Below are 19,889 nucleotides of genomic sequence, written 5' to 3' on the forward strand. Positions count from 1 at the left end.
AATCCAGTGGCTTAACTAGTGTTCGTGGCGCCTGGGGGGCGGACTCTGAAAGTGCTGCCCTACTCCCGTGCTAAAAAGTACTCAAAAGTGGTGAAAGTTAAACGCACATTTTAAGCCTTAAATTTTCAATAATTTATTTTATTTCATAAAGCTAAAACAAAAACAACACAGCAGATTTACGACGGAACTCTACGAGCTTTGTTGGAAGCGAATTCGCTAATAACAACAACAAAAGATGTCCGAGTGCCGCCTTCCCCAGGACAGGGCTGCCCGGGGCGGAATGGCACCCCCCCCTCCCTCCTTTAGTTACGCTACTGGACATCTAATTCTCTCGGTGTTGACTAACTTGACTGTAAAACCATGTAGCCATGCCACTGTGGACGGGGCTGTCTTCTGTGAATTTTTTAAAATTCATTTTCAGAGCAGTGAAATTTGTGCTAAACTGGATTCTTGTTTCTTGATCATTTTTTTTTGGGGGGGAGGTGGGGAGGGCTGTACTCTCCTATATATTGGGAAGTACTCACTGTGAATCTAGTGTAGCCCTGAAGCAGAGACTAATACCATGGCTTTGGTTCAAACAGCTGTCAGCCTGGGAATGAATCAGTATTGTAGCGTAGCAGTTTTTGTTACTTCAAGTTCTCAGTGTTGAACACTAGAGGAGTCACTTATATATATATATATATATATATATATATATATATATATATATATATATATATATATATATATATATATATATATATATATATATATATATAAACGAAAGCGTTAGTGTTTTTCATCTGTACATGTTGGGAGTAGAGAAGAGAGTTTATACCAGCGATATGGCCTAGATATGTGAGTGTGAAGTGAGAGAGTAGCCTGACTGTTGAGCTTGATTGTCACTGATTATCAGCACCGCACAGAAGGCAGTTATGTTGGTGGAGACTCTCTCTCTCTCTCTCTCTCTCTCCATTTTAGAGCATTTGTAAAAGATGAATGGGATATTATGATGAAACCTATAATTCGAAATTTTGATATAACTGACCGCAGTATAGTACCCTGCTTTGAGGACAAGACTGAAAATACCATTTAAAGATAATGCAGAACATCTCGTGGATAGCTTTACTTTTTCAATCCCATGAAGGAGCAACTTCTTCATTTCATGACCAGGACCTAGTATCCTGTGCATGACCAGAAACCGCTGTGGAAATATATGGGTAAGTTTGTGTTTCTTTGAAAATCAATTCGAGGTTTGTTTATATAGCTGTGTATGCGTCCGAGAATCATTACACCAGTCGACGTACTTTAGTAACCGCCGGCGGCCGTGATCTAAAATACCGGCAACGTCAGAGAATTCAATAAACTTGCTGATTAAAGAGGAGCTATATAGGTTGGATGTATTTGCTTCCGTCATGGGTTATAATCTATGAGTTTTACCCTAGTCAGGCGCCATTGCAACGTTGTTGAATTGATAAATATACCATGAGTATATTAGAAAGATATTTCGAAGGGATAGATAACGCTGTGTTGTGGAGAGAGAGAGATTGGGGTGGGGGAAGGAAAGTGGGCGCTGCTGGGCCTCGGGGAAAAGAGGAGTTGACGGTTGCCAGAGGATCGATGAGAAGACCCTTTTAGATTTTAGTATTTTTCTTTATATATCATTGTCCTCGCCACCGTTGCAACTGGTGCAAAGGGCCCTTGTGCCTCCACTCGTTTCCGGGTTTAATCTTGTATGAATCTTCAGCCTTCCTTCTCATATATATATATATATATATATATATATATATATATATATATATATATATATATATATATATGTATTATATATGTTATATATATATATATGTATATATATATATTATATATATGTATATATATATATATATTATATATGTATATATATATATTATATATGTATATATATATATTATATATATGTATATATATATTATATATATGTATATATATATTATATATATATGTATATATATGTATATATATGTATATATATGTATATATATGTATATATATTATATATATAATATATATGTATATATATATATTATATATATATGTATATATATGTATATATATTATATATATGTATATATATATTATATATATATGTATATATATATTATATATATATATGTATATATATATTATATATATATGTATATATATTATATATATATGTATATATATATTATATATATATGTATATATATATTATATATATATGTATATATATATTATATATATATGTATATATATATTATATATATATGTATATATATATTATATATATATGTATATATATATTATATATATGTATATATATGTATATATATGTATATATATATATTATATATATGTATATATATATTATATATATGTATATATATATTATATATATGTATATATATATGTATATATGTATATATATATGTATATATGTATATATATATTATATATATATGTATATATATATATTATATATGTATATATATATATTATATATATGTATATATATATATATTATATATATTATATATATATATATATATATATATGCATATATATATATATATATATATATATATATATATATATATATATGTATATATATACATATACGTGTGTGTGTGTGTGTGTACAAAGGCTTGACGTATGTTGTGCACTATTAGCGTATTTAAGATATAATCTGGTGAGACTGTTCTGAGTCTATTATTTTGACTGTTTCAAGTCTGTATCGATTCCTTTCACTTTCACACACACACACACACACACACACACACACACACACACACACACACACACACACACACACACACACACACACACACAAAGAGAGAGAGAGAGTGGGTAGCAGTGACAGAGGTCCTTGAAAAGTGGTCATTGCCTAAAAATGTTCGAGTAATGGACCTGTGATGTCTCGTATACTGTGCCTAATGACAGAAAATCTCTCTCTCTCTCTCTCTCTCTCTCTCTCTCTCTCTCTCTCTCTCTCTCTCTCTCTCTAACTCTTTTCTTACGAAACTCTCCAAATGATGTTAAGCGACTGCATAATATGCTTGAGACGTCGCAGATCCGTCAGCTGACTTTACACAATGGGTGGTGTTCACCGACAATTTTACGACCTTTACTCTGTCAGTGTCCAATCTGTTATTAACTGCAAATTCCAATATGTTAATAAGAGACCTTTAACACATTACGGTGGTTTGCGGTAATGCCAACAGTTACTGTACTTAGCAAACAGTCAAACACGTGATCAAAATAAGGTAACAAAGGAAAAAAGAGAGTTGGACCTCGCCAGATTTTGAAAGGAGACAAGGCACCTTGGCTACAGCCTGCATCAAGGAAACCTTAACTGATCTAACCTTGCATAACCTTGCCACGGGGCTTCATCTTTGGCTCCTCGCGGCGTAGGCCTAGTCCGAGTGCCGTCGACTCCAGGTAATTTTGTCATGTCATTCTCATAGTCATAATTGCAATATGGCTTCGTTATCTGCTTTGTGAATGATAACAGTGGGCATCCGGTAAAACGGTAGCCGGTCATTTCGCCCACATGCCATTTCGCCACACTATGGAGTCATTTCGCCCACAGGTCATTTCGCCCACACCGTGGAGTCATTTCGCCCACACCGTGGAGTCATTTCGCCCACACCTGGAGTCATTTCCCCACTATATGGGGGGGGGGGGCAGCAGGGAGTGGGGAGGAAGGGGGGTTGGAGGAAAGGAGAAAAGAGAGAGATAGCAGGGAGGGAGGAGGGAAGGGCTAAGAGGAAGAGAGGTAGGAGGGAAGGAAGGTAGGGAGAGAAGAGGGAGGGAGGAGGGATGGGGTGGGATATAAGCTGGCAGGGAGGAAGAAAGAGGGGGGTGAGAGGGAGGGAGGAAGGAGGTGGAAGATAGGGATCGAGTGTGTGTGTGTGTGTATATAATAATAATAATAATAATAATAATAATAATAATAATAAACGTTTTTCTAGTAAGGCAGTCAATGAGTGAAAATATGCTTAATTCATATGAAACTATCCACAAAGCCTATGGAAGTGTGTGTGTGTGTGTTGTTTGGTGGTTCATTACCTATGTTTTGTAATTACTGATTGACCATAGAATAAAACAGTTCCTGGCAAGATGGTAGACTGCACAGACGAGTGTATTCAGTGCCTCGTACCTGTAAGGGCAAGGCAAGAAGGTCTGCAGTGCGACATGTGTGGAAGGTGGCAACACAGGAAATGCAATACTGGCGTATCTCGTGCTGATTACTGGGCAGCTGTGAAATCCGGTATTTCCATTGATTGGAATTGTAATACTTGCACCTTCACTGACGAACCAACCTCCTATCCAGTGGACAATACAGCCACCCCTGCCATGGAACACGAACCATACATCCCTGCAGTTGAACAAGAGTCTTCAGTTGATGACCCACCTGATTTGCCAATGGAACTAGAGGATTCACTTGACGACTCAGCCATACAAGATACTGAACTGCAGCCAGAAAGTGAAGTTACATTCCAGCTCTTTGAAAAGGGCACACAGCGTGGTAGAGATAAGCTCGTTGACAGTCATGGGTACACTTACAACAAAAAAATGCAGCGATCGAATGTAACTTACTGGCAGTGTACTAATCGCCCTAAAAGTAACCCATGCAAGGCACTAGTAACGCAGAGAAATGGAAAATATGTAAAGAACAACGTGTTGCACAATCATTCACCACCAACTGGCTCTGATATCGTCACTAAAGTAACATTAGAGGTAAGGAAACAGGCAGCACAAGATCTGTTTAAACCAGCGACTGCTATAGTGGACGATGTGTTACTACAAGAGATAGGAAGTGCACCATGCCCTAGTCTGCCTAAGCCAGAACATTTGGCAAGAACAGCAAACAGACATAGACAAATTGTAAGACCGACAGAGCCCAAAAACCTGAATTTTGCGCTAGAAGTAGATCACATTCCTGACGATTTTCTTATAGGTGACGTATCAGTTCGTGAACGCCGCCATTTGATCTTCGCAACAACAGAACAAATAGCACATCTAACGAGGGCCAAGTCATGGTACACTGATAGCACGTTCAAGCTATGCAGGCACCCTTTTACACAGCTGATGAGAGTCAACGCTTTTGTGAGGGCAGACGACCCTGCAAAACAAGTCCCCTTACTATTTGTCATTATGTCTGGGAGAAAAAAGAGTGACTACAGAAAAGTTTTCCACGAAGTTATAACTAGTCGACTAAATGAACCTCGTGTTCAGCACATAACAATAGACTATGAGAAAGCACTGTGGAAAGTCTTGCCTGAGGTTTTGCCTAATGCCAAGGTCAAGGGATGCGTATACCATTGGACGCAAGCTGTATGGAGAAAGGTTAGTCAATTTAGCTAATTGCCTACAGATTTTTCATTTATAGTACCTGTCGAATAGTACTTTTAAAACAAATTGGATCGCCATAATATGACCAGATTTTTTTTCTTTTGTACATTACAATGTCTAATTTCTTTGTTTTGAAATACTTAGGTTCAAGAGGTTGGTCTCCAGCATGCATACACACATGATGACGGGACGTACAAATACTTACGGAAAGTGATGGCCCTTCCATTTCTGCCTGAGGCAGATATAGGTCCCGTGTTTGAACGGCTCTCACGTCAAGCTACCACGGCCCAGTTACAGACTATAATGCAGTGCATTTCAAGAACATGGATCCACAACTCCTTATGGCCAACTTCTAGCTGGAGTATTTTCAATCAGTCTATCCGTACCAATAATAACATTGAAGGCTGGCACAATCGACTAAACAAACGTGCTGCAGGCAGATGTAACCTCCAGTTTTACCTCCTCGTAAGCCTTCTCCACAAAGAGGCTAAATTGACATCTATCTACATAAGGCTAGTATCCGAAAAGAAGCTACGAAGGATACAACGGAAAAAATATAGAAACTTACAGGGTAAAATATTTACTCTTTGGGAGGAACTTGTGAGGGGTGAGCGATCGGCATATCAGTTGCTGAAAGCGTGTGCTCACCTGAATGGCCCAGTGCGCAGCTGAATCTATATTTTAATCGAGGTTTTTAATTCTTTGTCACTATTTGAATGTTACATGTATGTAATTGTCTTTTAATCAAAGTTTTTTTCTTATTCTTTGTAACTACTTTTTGGTTAATTCTTTGTCACCACTTGTACATGTATGTGGGCGAATTGACTCTTATATGTGGGCGAATTGACTTGTGGGCGAATTGACCTGTGGGCGAATTGACTTGTGGGCGAATTGACATGTGGGCGAAATAACCGTAATTCGGTAAAAATCGGGAACTCACTTTTAGTCTCTGTAGGCCGATATTCCCCGGACAGTTCTCCAAATTCTTTTTATGTACTGATAACATTTAAATTCAGCTCCCTTGGGTCTGACACACTTTTCCTAAAATGAATAGCTTTTCCGACCTTCCTCGGAAATTTTCCCTTAATTTTCGAATTCTACCGGATGTCATAACAATACGATCATTTAAGATTGTTAAACATGCTGTTGGCTTTGCCGGAAGAGATATGAAGAAATTGATAACTTTAAAAACACGAACACATTTATCTATTGACAGCAAATAATGGAAATGATAGATAAATCAGTCTTCATCCCCATTCTCAATAGCATATGTTGTTCGTTCCCTTTCATTGTTGTTGTGTCCCGCGATGTTCTAGCCATCTGACATCCCCAGTTTGGAGACTGAGAGGAAATGCCCAATTTAAAGTCATTTCATGAACCGTGAAAAAAAAAAATTACACTTATTCCTGGAGCTCCTCCTTGTGTGTGGTGGGAAATCGAGTTGAGGTGCTGGGCTAATACTGTTCCTTGTGGTTATCTTTGAATAGTAGTTCGGACGAGAAGCGGTGCTTTCATCGTGGTATGGCCGTTGGCCTTTGAATGGTAGTGGTAGCGGTAGTAGTAAAAGTGTATAGTACTTCAAAGTGCCATTTATTTTGATGTTTCTACATTTTAGCTTTCTGTAAAAGGAAACTATTGTGCCGGCTTTGTCTGTCCGTCCACACTTTTTCCATCCGCCCTCAGATCTTAAAAACTGCTGAGGCTAGAGGGCTGCAAATTGATATGTTGATCATTCACCCTCCAAACATCAAACATACCAAATTGCAGCCCTCTAGCCTTAGTAGTTTTTTTTTATTCAAAGGTTAAAGTTAGCCATAATCGTGCTTCTGGCAACGATATAGGATAGGCCACCACCACGGGCCGCGGCTCATACAGCATTATACCGAGACCACCGGAAGATAGATCAATTTTCGGTGGCCTTGATTATAGCGGCTGGCGCATTTCTTACTTGTTTATCGTTGCTTACTGTGATTTAATTATTTTTTCATTGGATGCTTGTTCTTCAAGATAATCTTGAGGGCTTATTCCACGAGAGAGTTTTCACGTTTTGAATTTTGATAAATGATGATTAAAGTAAAAGTAACGGTGGCAGTGTAGGAAATTGGGGAGATCTCCATTGCGTCTAAGGTACTGCCCAAGTGTTCTTTTCTCGACGTTGATAATGCTCTTCCACACTCCGCATTCCCCTTCCTTCTTTTCTTCGTGGTAAGAAGAAGAGCCTCGTCACGCTCGCTCTTGGATGTAGTACTTTATTGATGGGCGTCAGTTTTCTCGTTTTTCTCCATGTTTTGTGAATCTTCTTACCCAGTCCATGTATTGATTGCCGTCACATTGTTTACATCATTGAGCTTTGACTGCATAGCTTCGTTATTATTATTGTACGGAGAAATAAGGTACAACCAAATCACTGAACCAGCCAGTGATAAAGGAGGTTGTACGATTATCCTTTTTCACTTGAGAAAAAAGAGGAAGACTACGCTAATGAACAGGATGTCTTGAAATAGGCAGGCTCCATGTAAGTCCTCCTATAGAGGCAGATCTTGACTTGTCCTTCCACTGGGCCACCTGAGGCTATATTGAAGATCGTTCTTCTCCTCCTGCGCCTGCAATGGTTCATTCTTATGGCTGCTGGCAACTATTGTTGATAAAGGGTTTTCCGATTTGCATCTCATTATTATTTAATTCTGATTGAGTACGGAAGGTCTGTCTCTGTCTCACTCTTTCTCTCGCTCTCTCTGAGTTCCTCATTGGACGGGTTGGTATCGTTCTCGGCTAGCACTCTGCTGGGCCCGCGTTCGATTCTCCGACCGGCCAATGAAGAATTAGAGAAATTTACTAATGGTGATAGAAATTCATTTCTCGTCGTAATGTGGTTCGGATTCCACAATAAGCTGTAGGTCCCAATGCTAGGTAACCAACTGGTTCTTAGCCACGTAAAATAAATCTAATCCTTTGGGCCAGCCCTAGGAGAGCTGTTAATCAGCTCAGTGGTCTGGTTAAACTAAGGTATACTTAACTTCTCTCTCTCTCTCTCTCTCTCTCTCTCTCTATATATATATATATATAAAATGTTTTTCACCTTTACTGTATGTGTAACCGATCAATTGTGTATATCAAATTCCGTTATCAGTTCTGTTCATACACATTTAAGTAGTACTCATTAGCACAGATATTACGTCACCACATTTTTGAAAGAATTATATTAAGCAGACATCGACACAAAATGATCGAACGCAGTCCCATCCCATCCTTTACGAAGCTGGACTCGCACCCAGGCTAGGCCTGCATGAAGCTAACCTACAGTAACCTAACCTTACTTATCGTGACGCAACCTTGCCTGGGGGCTTCATCCTTGGAACCCTCATTACCTAATTCAATGGTTATCCTTGGAACCCGAGAGTGCATTCAGTTCAGATGGCTTTATTCTCTCAAATTCAGAAATTGCTGTTTATTTCGGCTAATCTTGTATTGTGAACTACAGCAATAGGGACGTGAAGTGTCTAGTATTTATACTCCATTGCCGGTTTAGAAAGAAAGATCATCAAGGAATTAAGTGAAGACGTCTAGTATTTATCCTCCCTTGCCGTTTTAGAAAGAAAGATCATTAAAGAATTAAGTGAAGACGTCTAGTATTTATACTCCCTTGCCGTTTTAGAAAGAAAGATCATTAAGGAAATAAGTGAAGACGTCTAGTATTTATACTCCCTTGACGTTTTAGAAAGAAAGATCATTAAGGAATTAAGTAAAGAAAATGAATGAATACGGTTAAGTAAGTTATTCACTAATTAACATGACATTTGAATGGAGAACTAGGTAAAAGAGTCCATTTGCCACTGGTCATTTTCCTTAAAATTCTAATCATTCTTGTCCATTGTGTTTTCTTGAGTTCAGCATTACCCTATTAGGGTAAAGACCTGTATCATTTCGAGTTGGTATACTATAGAGGAAAACCTTAATTCAGAGGCATTTTCAGTAGAATGAATAAAGTTGGGATTTTATTCCTGACGCTGATTCTTTATGGTCGAAAATTCTATCGACTAGTAGTAGTAGTAGTAGTAGTAGTAGTAGTAGTAGTAGTAGGAGGAGGAGGAGGAGGCTATTAAAGTGCCATGCACCATTGCCTTACTCGTTCGACCTTACGTTATTTTCCATGTACTTGTAAATCTATACATTATTTAAATACTGTTCTCTACGTTTTCCTCTTTTTCACGTACGGGAGGGCGTTCTACTGTGTTAAATCTCCCCTTGCAACTTAATGACCTGTAAGGCTTGGATACTGATAAATATTAGTAATTAAAGAAGCAAGTAGTGATAGCGATGGAAGGAAGGATTCATTCTCTGCCAACACACGCACTTCCTTGATTCTTTGTAAAAATAAATTTGTGTACTGTTTCGTCGCCAACTAGGAAACATAAATTTTGGAGTCTTTATGTGCATAAAGAATTCGGATACAGCCGATTCACTGAACCATATTTCATCTAAGGAAAAAGTGGTAGACTTCTGCTACCGAATAGGATGTCTTGCAGGAACTGTTAAGATTGTTTGTTATAACAAAAAGGGCAGATAATATTTAGGACTGTTTAGGACTCTGAGAGAGGCAGATTTCTCCAGATCTTTCGTTTGGTTCACCAGACGCAATATAGCAAAATCGGCAAATATTTAGTCCCCTAATCTTTACCTTCATTGTTTTCATGTAGTCAGGAATGTCAGTTTTGCTCCTACACTATTGCATTCTGAGAGATAGTTATTTAGAAAGGTAAAGCTTTGCAATAGTATCCTTATAAGCGCTCACTCTACAAACACAGTTGCGGGCACACTACACGATTCTCATGAGGTGCGAAGCTTTATTACCTTGAATACAATTTTACACAATTTTATTTTGACTTTACATTATATATATATATATATATATATATATATATATATATATATATATATATATATATATATATATAATTTTTGCTGATGGTGTTGAGAAGTTCATTGTCTTCGTGACTGAATCAGGCCTCACTATGACATCTGGTGATTGATAAAAGAAGCGCGTCACATTTGTTATTCTTAGTCACCAGTAGATGGCATCAGACTTCATTTTTGCAATTGCCAAAGAATTTTCCTAACCATCGGTAGATGGCTCTTACATTATTAAAAACAGATGGTGTCAGAATGTATTTTTCCATCACCTGTGGTAAATGCATCATCATTTCGATGGAAGCATAATCTGTACTGTCGTCCAGAATACCTACCGCTTTTGCTCGTACTGTTACTAAATGACACCAGAGTTCTCTTTTTATTCAGTCTCATTGACAATTCCATCGACATTTTGATGGAAAAAGCTATTCCATTGCTAGGCAGTATTTAATTTTCATTATTTTATTATTTTTGTGTGTGCGCATGTGTGTCAGGCAGCACCAATAGATGACAGTAGGGCATTTTTAATATCTTTTTTTTTTTTTATCATGATGTCCGTCCCACGTCTTCCTTCTAATAGTTACAGATTCACACAATTATCAAGTGACTTTACGTTCTTGTTGAATGGGGGAATTCATCGGGGGATCTAGGCCCCTTACTAGTTCAGCTCAGATATCACCGGATATGACAGTTTATTAGTCTCTTCAGAGGAGTGGTTGCTAGTATAAGCAAGGAATGAAACCAGAGAAAAACAAGCAAGAGTGTGAGAAAAAATGAGGTGGTAGCAAATGCTATTACTTTGTCACTCATTGTCTGGTCCAACAAAACTTCGGTAGCTCAAGTTAGAATCAAGAAATGTGAAGGAACCAAGGCAAGGTATGGATCCTGAAATACTTGATCACTGACTTACCAGTTGGCCACTGCATGAAAGACGTGTTTTGGGGCCTTACATCTAAAGCAAAAAGAGATAGTGGACTGATTTAGGAACGACTGATAAATGCAGACTTCCGCATTCTGGAAATTAATGGTATGTGCTGACCCTCGAATTCATGATTTCTTCACAGTATGTTGTTTGAAATCTACTTAGCTTTTCTTGTGGTTTGCCTCACAGAAAGAAAGGAAACCAGTGACTAAATAATTTAGATGGCTTATATTGGAAATTTATATTATCTGTAAATTCGTCTGAATTTATGCGCCATAAATAGACAAGCTAATCTGTTTCTCTTCATACAGTAGTTAGTGTCATTGACGAATGATAAAAACTAAAAAATGTAACATCTTATGACGAAAATATGAAAATGAAACTCATAACCAATGTTCGAAATCACAAATCCTGCCTTGAGTGTGTTATCTAAGCAAGAATAAGCTCATTGGTGATTGAAGATTTGTTTTTTCAAATCTGAGAAGATAGAAGGGAACGCTGAAACCATTTAAGTTCATCTCTTGTTTTAGATTTCCAATATTTTCTTTCTGCCACTGAAATTTTAGGTAATGATGCATAGGGATGTTTCTTACAAGGTTACTGTGATATATTTGCGAATTTGACAGCTTAAACCCCTCATGATAAATGGCATGGCCTTTTACAGTAAGTTGTAAAGCAGGTAAAATTAGATTCAGAGCTAATTAGGGCGGTGAACATGCAATTGACTTATAGGACATCATTACCGAAATTAAATGTACATGCCGTCATTTTAATGGCTAAGTACTTATTTATAAAATTCAGGGAAATTTTGGCCGGTGAACAAATAAAGCCGGTAATCAATCTAAATGTACAGTATATGACGTCATTTTAATGGCTCCCTCAAGGCTAGTTCTCTTCATTGCAAGCATTTTATACAGTATAATTTTGGTAACATACATTTATTCCGTCGATTAATTACAAGTAGATCGATGTACATGGATGAGTTTGTATTTACATCGTTTCACTGTTTGGTTTTATGTACAACCCTCCACAGGGATAATTCCCTCTCTGGCGGGCCCATGTACGTTTTCAAAATATGGTGCTGCTTATATTTAATAATTGTCTTTCAGTGTTTCCTCGAAGTATCGTAGCTCCTGCAGAATAGGAGTTTTTAGTTCTTTTCTTTTTTTAAATTTGCTTTCTTCTTGTATGCTCTTCACTTCAGGCGGTATTTTGTTGTATAATCTTGGTGCAGTGTACAAATGCTCTCTAGCCTGACTTACAATTTGTTCTAGGTTCAAATAGCCTATATGGACAGTTTGAAACTTTCCTATCCTTGATTTAAGTTGTACAGTATTTATTTTCTCATTTTCCTTCCTATACTTCGTATTCACTGTAATGATCGCGCAAATAATCAGAGTTTTTGAATTCTAACATATCCATGGAACAAAGAAAAATCGGGTGTTGAGAACGGTGCAGGTAAATATGCGGTAGTTTTCGTCTGCATTGAATGACAGCTCCTTCACGAAAATGTAATATTCACTTACCTGCGGAGCTATGTGAGTACTGTTTTAAAGTTTTGATTGGTAAATATTATCTAATTGGACAATACTGAGCTTTAGGCTAAATTATTAGCCTGGTAAGGCTCCCTAAATAAAGCTTACCTTGTTTAAGGTTAGGGGTTTCTGCATTGCCGCAAGTTCGTATTGATCAATTGGTCAAATTGTGCCCACTGTAGACAAGCTGAATGGCTATGTTAGAAATACTACTACGTTATTTATGCCAGATTTGCACAGTCGTTCACTCAGCCCAGTGAAAATCTGGACTTCTGTGCAGATGTTCAAATATGTTGAAACTTTAACTAAGTATAGTAAGCTAAGCCATGGTGGTTCCCAAATAGGTCAGTTTTGATGAAATGCTCCGGTACTTAGAGCAGGGTGAAATATTAAAAATATTCCTTTACAGATATGCACTAATTTAACCTAATAGCCCAGTCTGTGATGAAATTTCGACAGAGGGGGCTCATACAAAAATAGTTTTTAAAAATTTTTTGCGGATCTTGATAATTAGTTGCAAGTGTGAAAAGTGCCCACACTTCGAAATTTTTCAAAACCCATCTAGCCATTAACGGAGGTGATATATTTGATGGCAGGTTAATGAGGGATCACAAGAACCTGAAGTGATAGTTTGTGAAAATACTGCAAGGAAATGTGTAAAAATGAAATTGTGCATGATTGGTGACTTACGCGTTTCTGTTATATTAAGTCACTTCCATGTGACAGATTTGGTGTGGTGGATTGCAGTTTAGGCTATGTCCTTAACCATTAGGTCTCCTTTTAGGTTCATAGAGGGCTTCACACACACACACACACACACACACACACACACACACACACACACACACACACACACACACACACACACATTGGCCCATCTATTGGTACATCACTTTAAATGATAAAAAAAGTTGTTTGAAAACAGTGCCCTTTATTATTCCTCGGTTTTCAAATGCATTAAATGATACCTGCATCATGAAAAATTCAACACATTCTCCTGAGAAGTGTTTCAGGATATTAATAAAATATTTGTGGGAGAATATTACCAAATTGGTAATTAAGGAACTTTAGTTAATTACACAAGCCTGTTAAGCTTGCTTAACTTATCATAGTCTGGTTTAAGATAGGATTTTTTGCATTGCTGTATTGATCAATTGGTTGGATCCAATATGACAGGCAGCTAGGAGAACAGGTATGCTGAGACTGCTTGAGTGTTATATATATAAATTTTGCTCACTTGTCACGCACCATTTTGTTCATTTTGTCTAATGAAAATTGTGTTGGTAATGTATGCAAATGCTCAAATATGATTTCAGAGATGATTCAAAGTATTGTAGGCTATGACAGGGGTTATAATAAAAAGTTCACCCAAGGCTGGTTAGTGGTGGATTGAATATGAGAAATCATAAGTCTTCTCATGTTGGATACCTAGGGCTCAGGTTTATAGTACTGGCATTACCTAATAGCCTACATTAACAGTATAAAAAAAAAAGTAGGGTTTTAAGATTATTTTGGGTTTTGATATTGTAAGTGGTGATGAGTTAAGAAAACTGGAGATGATGGTTTTCAAAAGTATAAAAAAAATGTATAGGCCAATTTCTATTATTGTTAATTTTGATGCTTTGGTTTTTTTTTTTTTTTTTTTTTTTTTGGTAGGAGAGTACATTCACATGTACCAGTTCTTGTAGGAATATATTTCTGATTAGGTCATCTATCACTTAACAGGTTAGGCCATTTCACATTTATTGAAAAGTGGGGCCTTTTCACCTATTAACAGGTTAGGCTACTTCACACCTATTGACAGATTAGGCCATGTCACACCAGTGTCAGGTCGATGATGTTAATCTAGTGATGGTTAGGCCATGTCACACTGAAAGGTTAGGTCATGTCACACTAGTGAAAGGGTAGGCCATGTCACACTGGTGACATGCCAGATCATGTCATGATAGTGACAGGTTAGGCCAGTGGTTCTCAACCTGGCAGGCACGCCCTCCTAGGGGGGGGTGTCAGCAATTTCCAGGGGAGGCGCGAGTCCTAGGGAGAATTTTAAAATTCTAGAATTATATTCGTTATTTTCTTAACAGGAGTGAGGAACTAATATTCAGAAGTTTATAAAAAAAGTGAAAAGTATCGTCTTTTAAGGTTAGTTTCCTATAGTCTACCGCTCTAGTTAGACTTGCTAGGCTTACCATTATTTTGTAATTATTTACTTCCCTTCTTGTCCCTTGAACTCCTTCCCTTTCTCTTTTTTATTTTCCTCCTAATCTGGGAGGGAATTTAACTCATAGCTACAAGGGGGCCGTGGAGGGAAGGACCAGCTCTTAGAGGGGCCGTGGTAATAAAAAGGTTGAGAACCACTGGGTTAGGCTATGTCACACTAGTGAGAAAAATCTATAAAAATAAAACTAACAATCATGAAATTGGCAAGGGTGCATTACTCTACCTGAATAAGGGAACCATAGATCCCAATAACATGAGCCAAAGCATGCAAAATTGACAGTTGAGGTGTGATGTCCTGCATCAACTGTATTACAGTACTGTACTCTTGTAAGATGCTTTTGCTCTGTCAGTTTGTTAGATTAAAAATGTATACCCCCCTCCTGTAGGCATGAATCCATCAGGCAATACTCATATCTGAATATTATTTCAGGTTTTACCATCATTCTTATTTCAAGATATGTTAATGGGGTTGTGTTGATTTTCTGCTCCATACTATCTTTCCTCCTTATATTTTTTATACCAAAAAATTTTTTCAAATTAGATTGGCATTTTGTTTGCTCACCTTTTTGATGTTAAAACTTTTTTTATAAGAAGATAAATTTAGATCTTGTTTTCCAGGTGCCAGTGATTTCAAGGGAATAAATAACAGTTGCTCAACAAAGTACAAAAGAGGAAACTTTTTCTAGTCAAATATTTTTATCATGGCATGTTGAAGAGGACAAGATGAATGTGTGGCAGCTTTGAACTTTCAAGAAATAACTAGTCAAGACAAACGGAAAAGCTGTAGAACAACACCTGAAAGATGCAAGCTTTTAGAGCATTACGAGCCTCTATGGCCAAGAGACCTGTTGTGGGGAATGTTGTCGTCTATGGAACGCTGTATACTGGAGCCGAGTTCTTCCAGCAAACTATGAACAATAAAGTAATGGTAAGTTATCCTTTGGTTTGATATGAATGTGAGGGCCATCATAATCTTTGGTCTCAGTTAATGACTGACATCAGTTTTTGTTATTGGTTCAGTAAGGTTTAATTCTCTCATTTTCTATTAATCATTATGGTTAATCAGTATGGTAAGTGATCATAGTTTGTTATGGTTTGCTTAGACCTTTGCAGGTATGCCTCAGATTCACTGTGGGAAATCAGAAAGTGTGTGTTCCTCTTGAAAATAAAGGTGAAGTGAGTTAATGCAGTACTATTATATTTCTTGAAATTTTTTAAAGCAAAGTTTTGGTTTTATGTACTAGATTTGCTCTCTCTCTAGCCTCAAGTATCTCTATTTGTTTAAAGATTTTTGATTGGATACTTCACAAAAATGCTATTACTTTGATCTGTTCATTTGCAGTTACCTTTTTAGTAATATTTTGTGTATTAGTGTGAATTTACGTATACAGTATTTTGACATTTTTTTTTATATTTACCTCTTTTTAGCTGATTTGATGCCTATGAGTTCATTAAGTTTGAAGAGATTTTTATTTACCAGCCCTACTGCTAAGAGTAGGTTCAATTACTATTTTTAATTAGTGTGTGTGTGTATTTTCTAGATTCCTAAAGGCTCCACTCCACAACCTTACGACACGGGAACACTTGCTCGTTATGGCGTCATGGGAACCTGTGTCTTCCCTCATATCCTCTACCATGCGTATGATATTTATTTTTATTTCATTTTTTAATTAGCTTAATTTGTACTACCTTTGCTCTACCTCTTTGCTGGCTTAATTTTAAAGTACTGTACGTATTGTAATATTGCAGTGTTTACCATATTGAGTTAGGGACTGGTAGGACACTTTAAAGGAATATATTATGAGGAGTACTGCGCTATGATTTAATGATGTAGGTTTGCACTCTGGAAATTCCTAGCATCTGACCATACCAGGTAGAAGTTTAGAATTTCTTATTCCCAGTTGATGGTTAGAACCTGGTTACAGATTGAGATTTGTATGTAGGGTGCTCTGCTGAATTTATCCTTTTCTTTGTCAGCACACACTATCTGCCCACATTCAGGTTCGGTGGGTAACTTAAAGGTGCTGTGTGATGTCAAAATATCTATGATTACTGGTAGTTTTTTATCATTAAACGTTATCATTATCTCAAGGGATGATATATGCATGATGTCATTTTATGTACTATTTAGAATTTGAAAGGGTTAACATGATCATGTTGCAGGTAATTCTGCAAGTGGGGTAATGAATTAGGGCCTTTCTGTGAAAGAGTTTACCAAGCAGTTGAGTTTTTATCACCATACAGTACTGTAGTACTGTACTATCTTGCACAGTACTATATGTGGATTTTGGGAAAAAACTGCTTAGATTTTTCTTGATCTCCATTCAGAGTTGCTTCTTTAGATAAGAATATGTAATGCACAAAGTAACTTTTTTTTGTAGAGTCCTTTTGAATTAGGAAAGGAATGATTGTGGGTCCATGACTTTAGTTGTTTTTCCAACACTACAAAATCCCTGCAGTTTCTACTTGTGTATTACACTTAACATTGAATATGAGGTTATTTTATTTTGAATATGAGGTTGTTTTGTTTATGTAACCTTCATTTGGGCCCCAGTTAAGTATAAAGTAGCCCCATGTTATTTAGCTCTCCCAGAGTGGGACTAGGTGTAGTATATAGTTTTTTTTTTTTCAGAATATACTGTATTTTTAAGGAAGGATGACTGCATGCAGAAGTGTTTTGAAAGTTCAAGAGGTAGAGTTGCACTTTCTGTTTAGTAGAAGCACTGGCAGAAGCACATCAGAATTGATAACCATTCGCACTTCTACCACATTTTTAGAGGATTGTAAAATCAGATTTTCCAGAGTTTTACATTTATCTTTAACATAGGCTATGATTGATTTAGCTTATTCTGTACACTATGAGACTGCTTCTGTTTTCTGTTTTTCTTGGTGCCTCAGTGCTGTGGATCCCTGCTCTCTTTTGTGATATAGAAGTGTCCTTTTATTTGTTTGTCAAGTCTATGCAGGTTCACAAAAGCAATGTTCATTTTAAGATCAGTTTTATTTGGCTTTGAATAGGTAACAGGACAAAATTTTGTCATAGCTTAGCAGAGTTCATTTGAACAAGCAAATATTTCATCTTGATTACTATTACTGAGATTGACCCAGGCACATACACAATCTTACAAGATTGTGTATGTCCTGTCAGCATTGGGTAAAGTTAAACAAGTAGGAACTTGCGAGATGTTTTCCATAAAGTTAGTTAACCAGTCACCTTGTCCCAAAGTTTTGAAGGAATCATGAGGGTATATTTTGTCTGTTTGATGAAAAGTGTTACTATGGAAAATTTTATTTCCTCTTTGCTGTGTTTTCAGTAGGGTACTGAATGACCATATCAGTGCAGGCATTTTCTTGTCATGGTTAGGGCTCAAGGTGTCAGTTTAATTCCTGATAATTTGAAGGCCCTTTAGGGGGGTAGTGTTGTCAGTGCGCCTCATGCGGTGCACTGTAGGTATTACTTAAGGTTGTTTGCAGCATACCTTCGGCCCCTAGCTGCAACCCCTTTGGTTCCTTTTACTGTACCCCCTCTCATATTCTTTCTTTCATCTGACTTTCCACCCTCTCCTAACATTGATTCATAGTGCAACTGTGAGGTCTTCCTCCTGTTACACCTTCAAACCTTTTACTATCAGTTTCCATTTCACTGCTGACTGATCTCATATGTCCCAGTGCTTGGCCTTTGGCCTAAATTCTGTATACAATTCAATTCAGTCCGATAACTTGAAAGCTGAAGTTTGCCCTTGGGGCTGCAAGTTTGTATATCTCTGCAGCATCACAGTACTGTATTAATGTGGTTCAGCTGTGGTATGAACTCAGCTACATGATTGCTTTTAACTGTACAGTATATCACAATTCCTGTAATTGCCTTCAGTACAGTATGTTTCCAGACTTTTCTACTTTTTCTTAAGTAATGAAAGGACCTTGGTCAGGTAGGAGCTATGAGTATCTAAAGATATTCTATCCATGAGGTAGGATAGTTGTGGTAAGAGATACAGAGACTGAAACTTGAGTGCAAAGGCAGTCAGATGAATAAATGGTCTATTGCCACCTTGCTTAATATGGGCTGTGAGTCTGGTGGTAATGGTTTAGATTGATGTGTATTACAATTGATTTTCAACGAGACTGTATGAGATGGTAAAAGTAGTTATCAGTTATTCTTTTTTGTTCTCATATGCACTTTAAGTGAGGAAGAATTTTTCTTTTTCAGTTTAGACTCATCAATGGAATATTGGTTAGGATGAGTTTAATGCAATGTAGGATTTCCCCTTTGTATTTTAATAAATGAATTATGTAATTTTTTAAATGGCCAAACAACATAACTTTTACATTCTATATTTTCTTAAACAGCCCATGTGAAAGTGGACATGAGTTGGACACTTAAGAAAGATGCCCAGTGCCTCTAGTTTCACTAGGATTAGGTTAGGGGACAAATTTAACTACATGACTATAATTTTTCAGTAAATCCTTAATTTGTAAGCTGAAAGATCATTGTTATTAAATGAAAACCAAACCCATCCTAAATTCACAAAAGAGTAGCAAACTAAATAGTATTGCTTACCTGGAAAAAAGTCAGAATTCAGAATACTGTTTCTGTAAAGTGGATCACTATTACTCATAGAGGGAGTTCTTCATTGGAGGGGTGGGTAGAGCTCTCAGCTAGCACGCTGTTGGCCGAGCGTTCGACTCTCCGACCGGCCAATGAAGAATTAGAGGAATTTATTTCTGGGGATAGAAATTCGTTTCTCGTCATAATGTGGTATGGATTCCACAATAAGCTGTAGTTCCCGTTGCTAGGTAACCAGTGGGTTCTTAGCCACGTAAAATAAATCTAATCCTTCGGGCCAACCCTAGGAGAGCTGTTAATCAGCTCAGTGGTCTGGTTAAACTAAGATATACTTAACTTTTAACTTCCTCATAGAGGGACTGTAATAGCAAATTTTATGGCTGAC

The 19,889-nt window shown here is 37.2% G+C and overlaps 1 protein-coding gene across 2 annotated transcripts in view; it reads left to right on the plus strand.

Moving 5' to 3' along the window:
• LOC136845166 (mpv17-like protein) overlaps positions 1–19,889 on the plus strand; it is a 37,243-nt gene that overhangs the window by 1,765 nt on the left and 15,589 nt on the right. The window contains exons 1-3 of one of the 2 annotated variants that reach the window (XM_067115130.1): positions 12,583–12,723; positions 15,559–15,868; positions 16,482–16,579. In XM_067115130.1, the coding sequence (XP_066971231.1) occupies positions 15,743–15,868; positions 16,482–16,579 (224 nt within the window). In that variant the 5' untranslated portion in view covers positions 12,583–12,723; positions 15,559–15,742. Of the gene's footprint in view, positions 1–12,582; positions 12,724–15,558; positions 15,869–16,481; positions 16,580–19,889 lie in introns of those variants that run through there. The other variant, XM_067115128.1, reaches the window with a different exon arrangement.

This window comes from Macrobrachium rosenbergii, chromosome 13 (genome assembly GCF_040412425.1).
Source record: "Macrobrachium rosenbergii isolate ZJJX-2024 chromosome 13, ASM4041242v1, whole genome shotgun sequence".
In the NCBI taxonomy this organism is placed as follows: Eukaryota; Metazoa; Arthropoda; class Malacostraca; order Decapoda; family Palaemonidae; genus Macrobrachium; species Macrobrachium rosenbergii.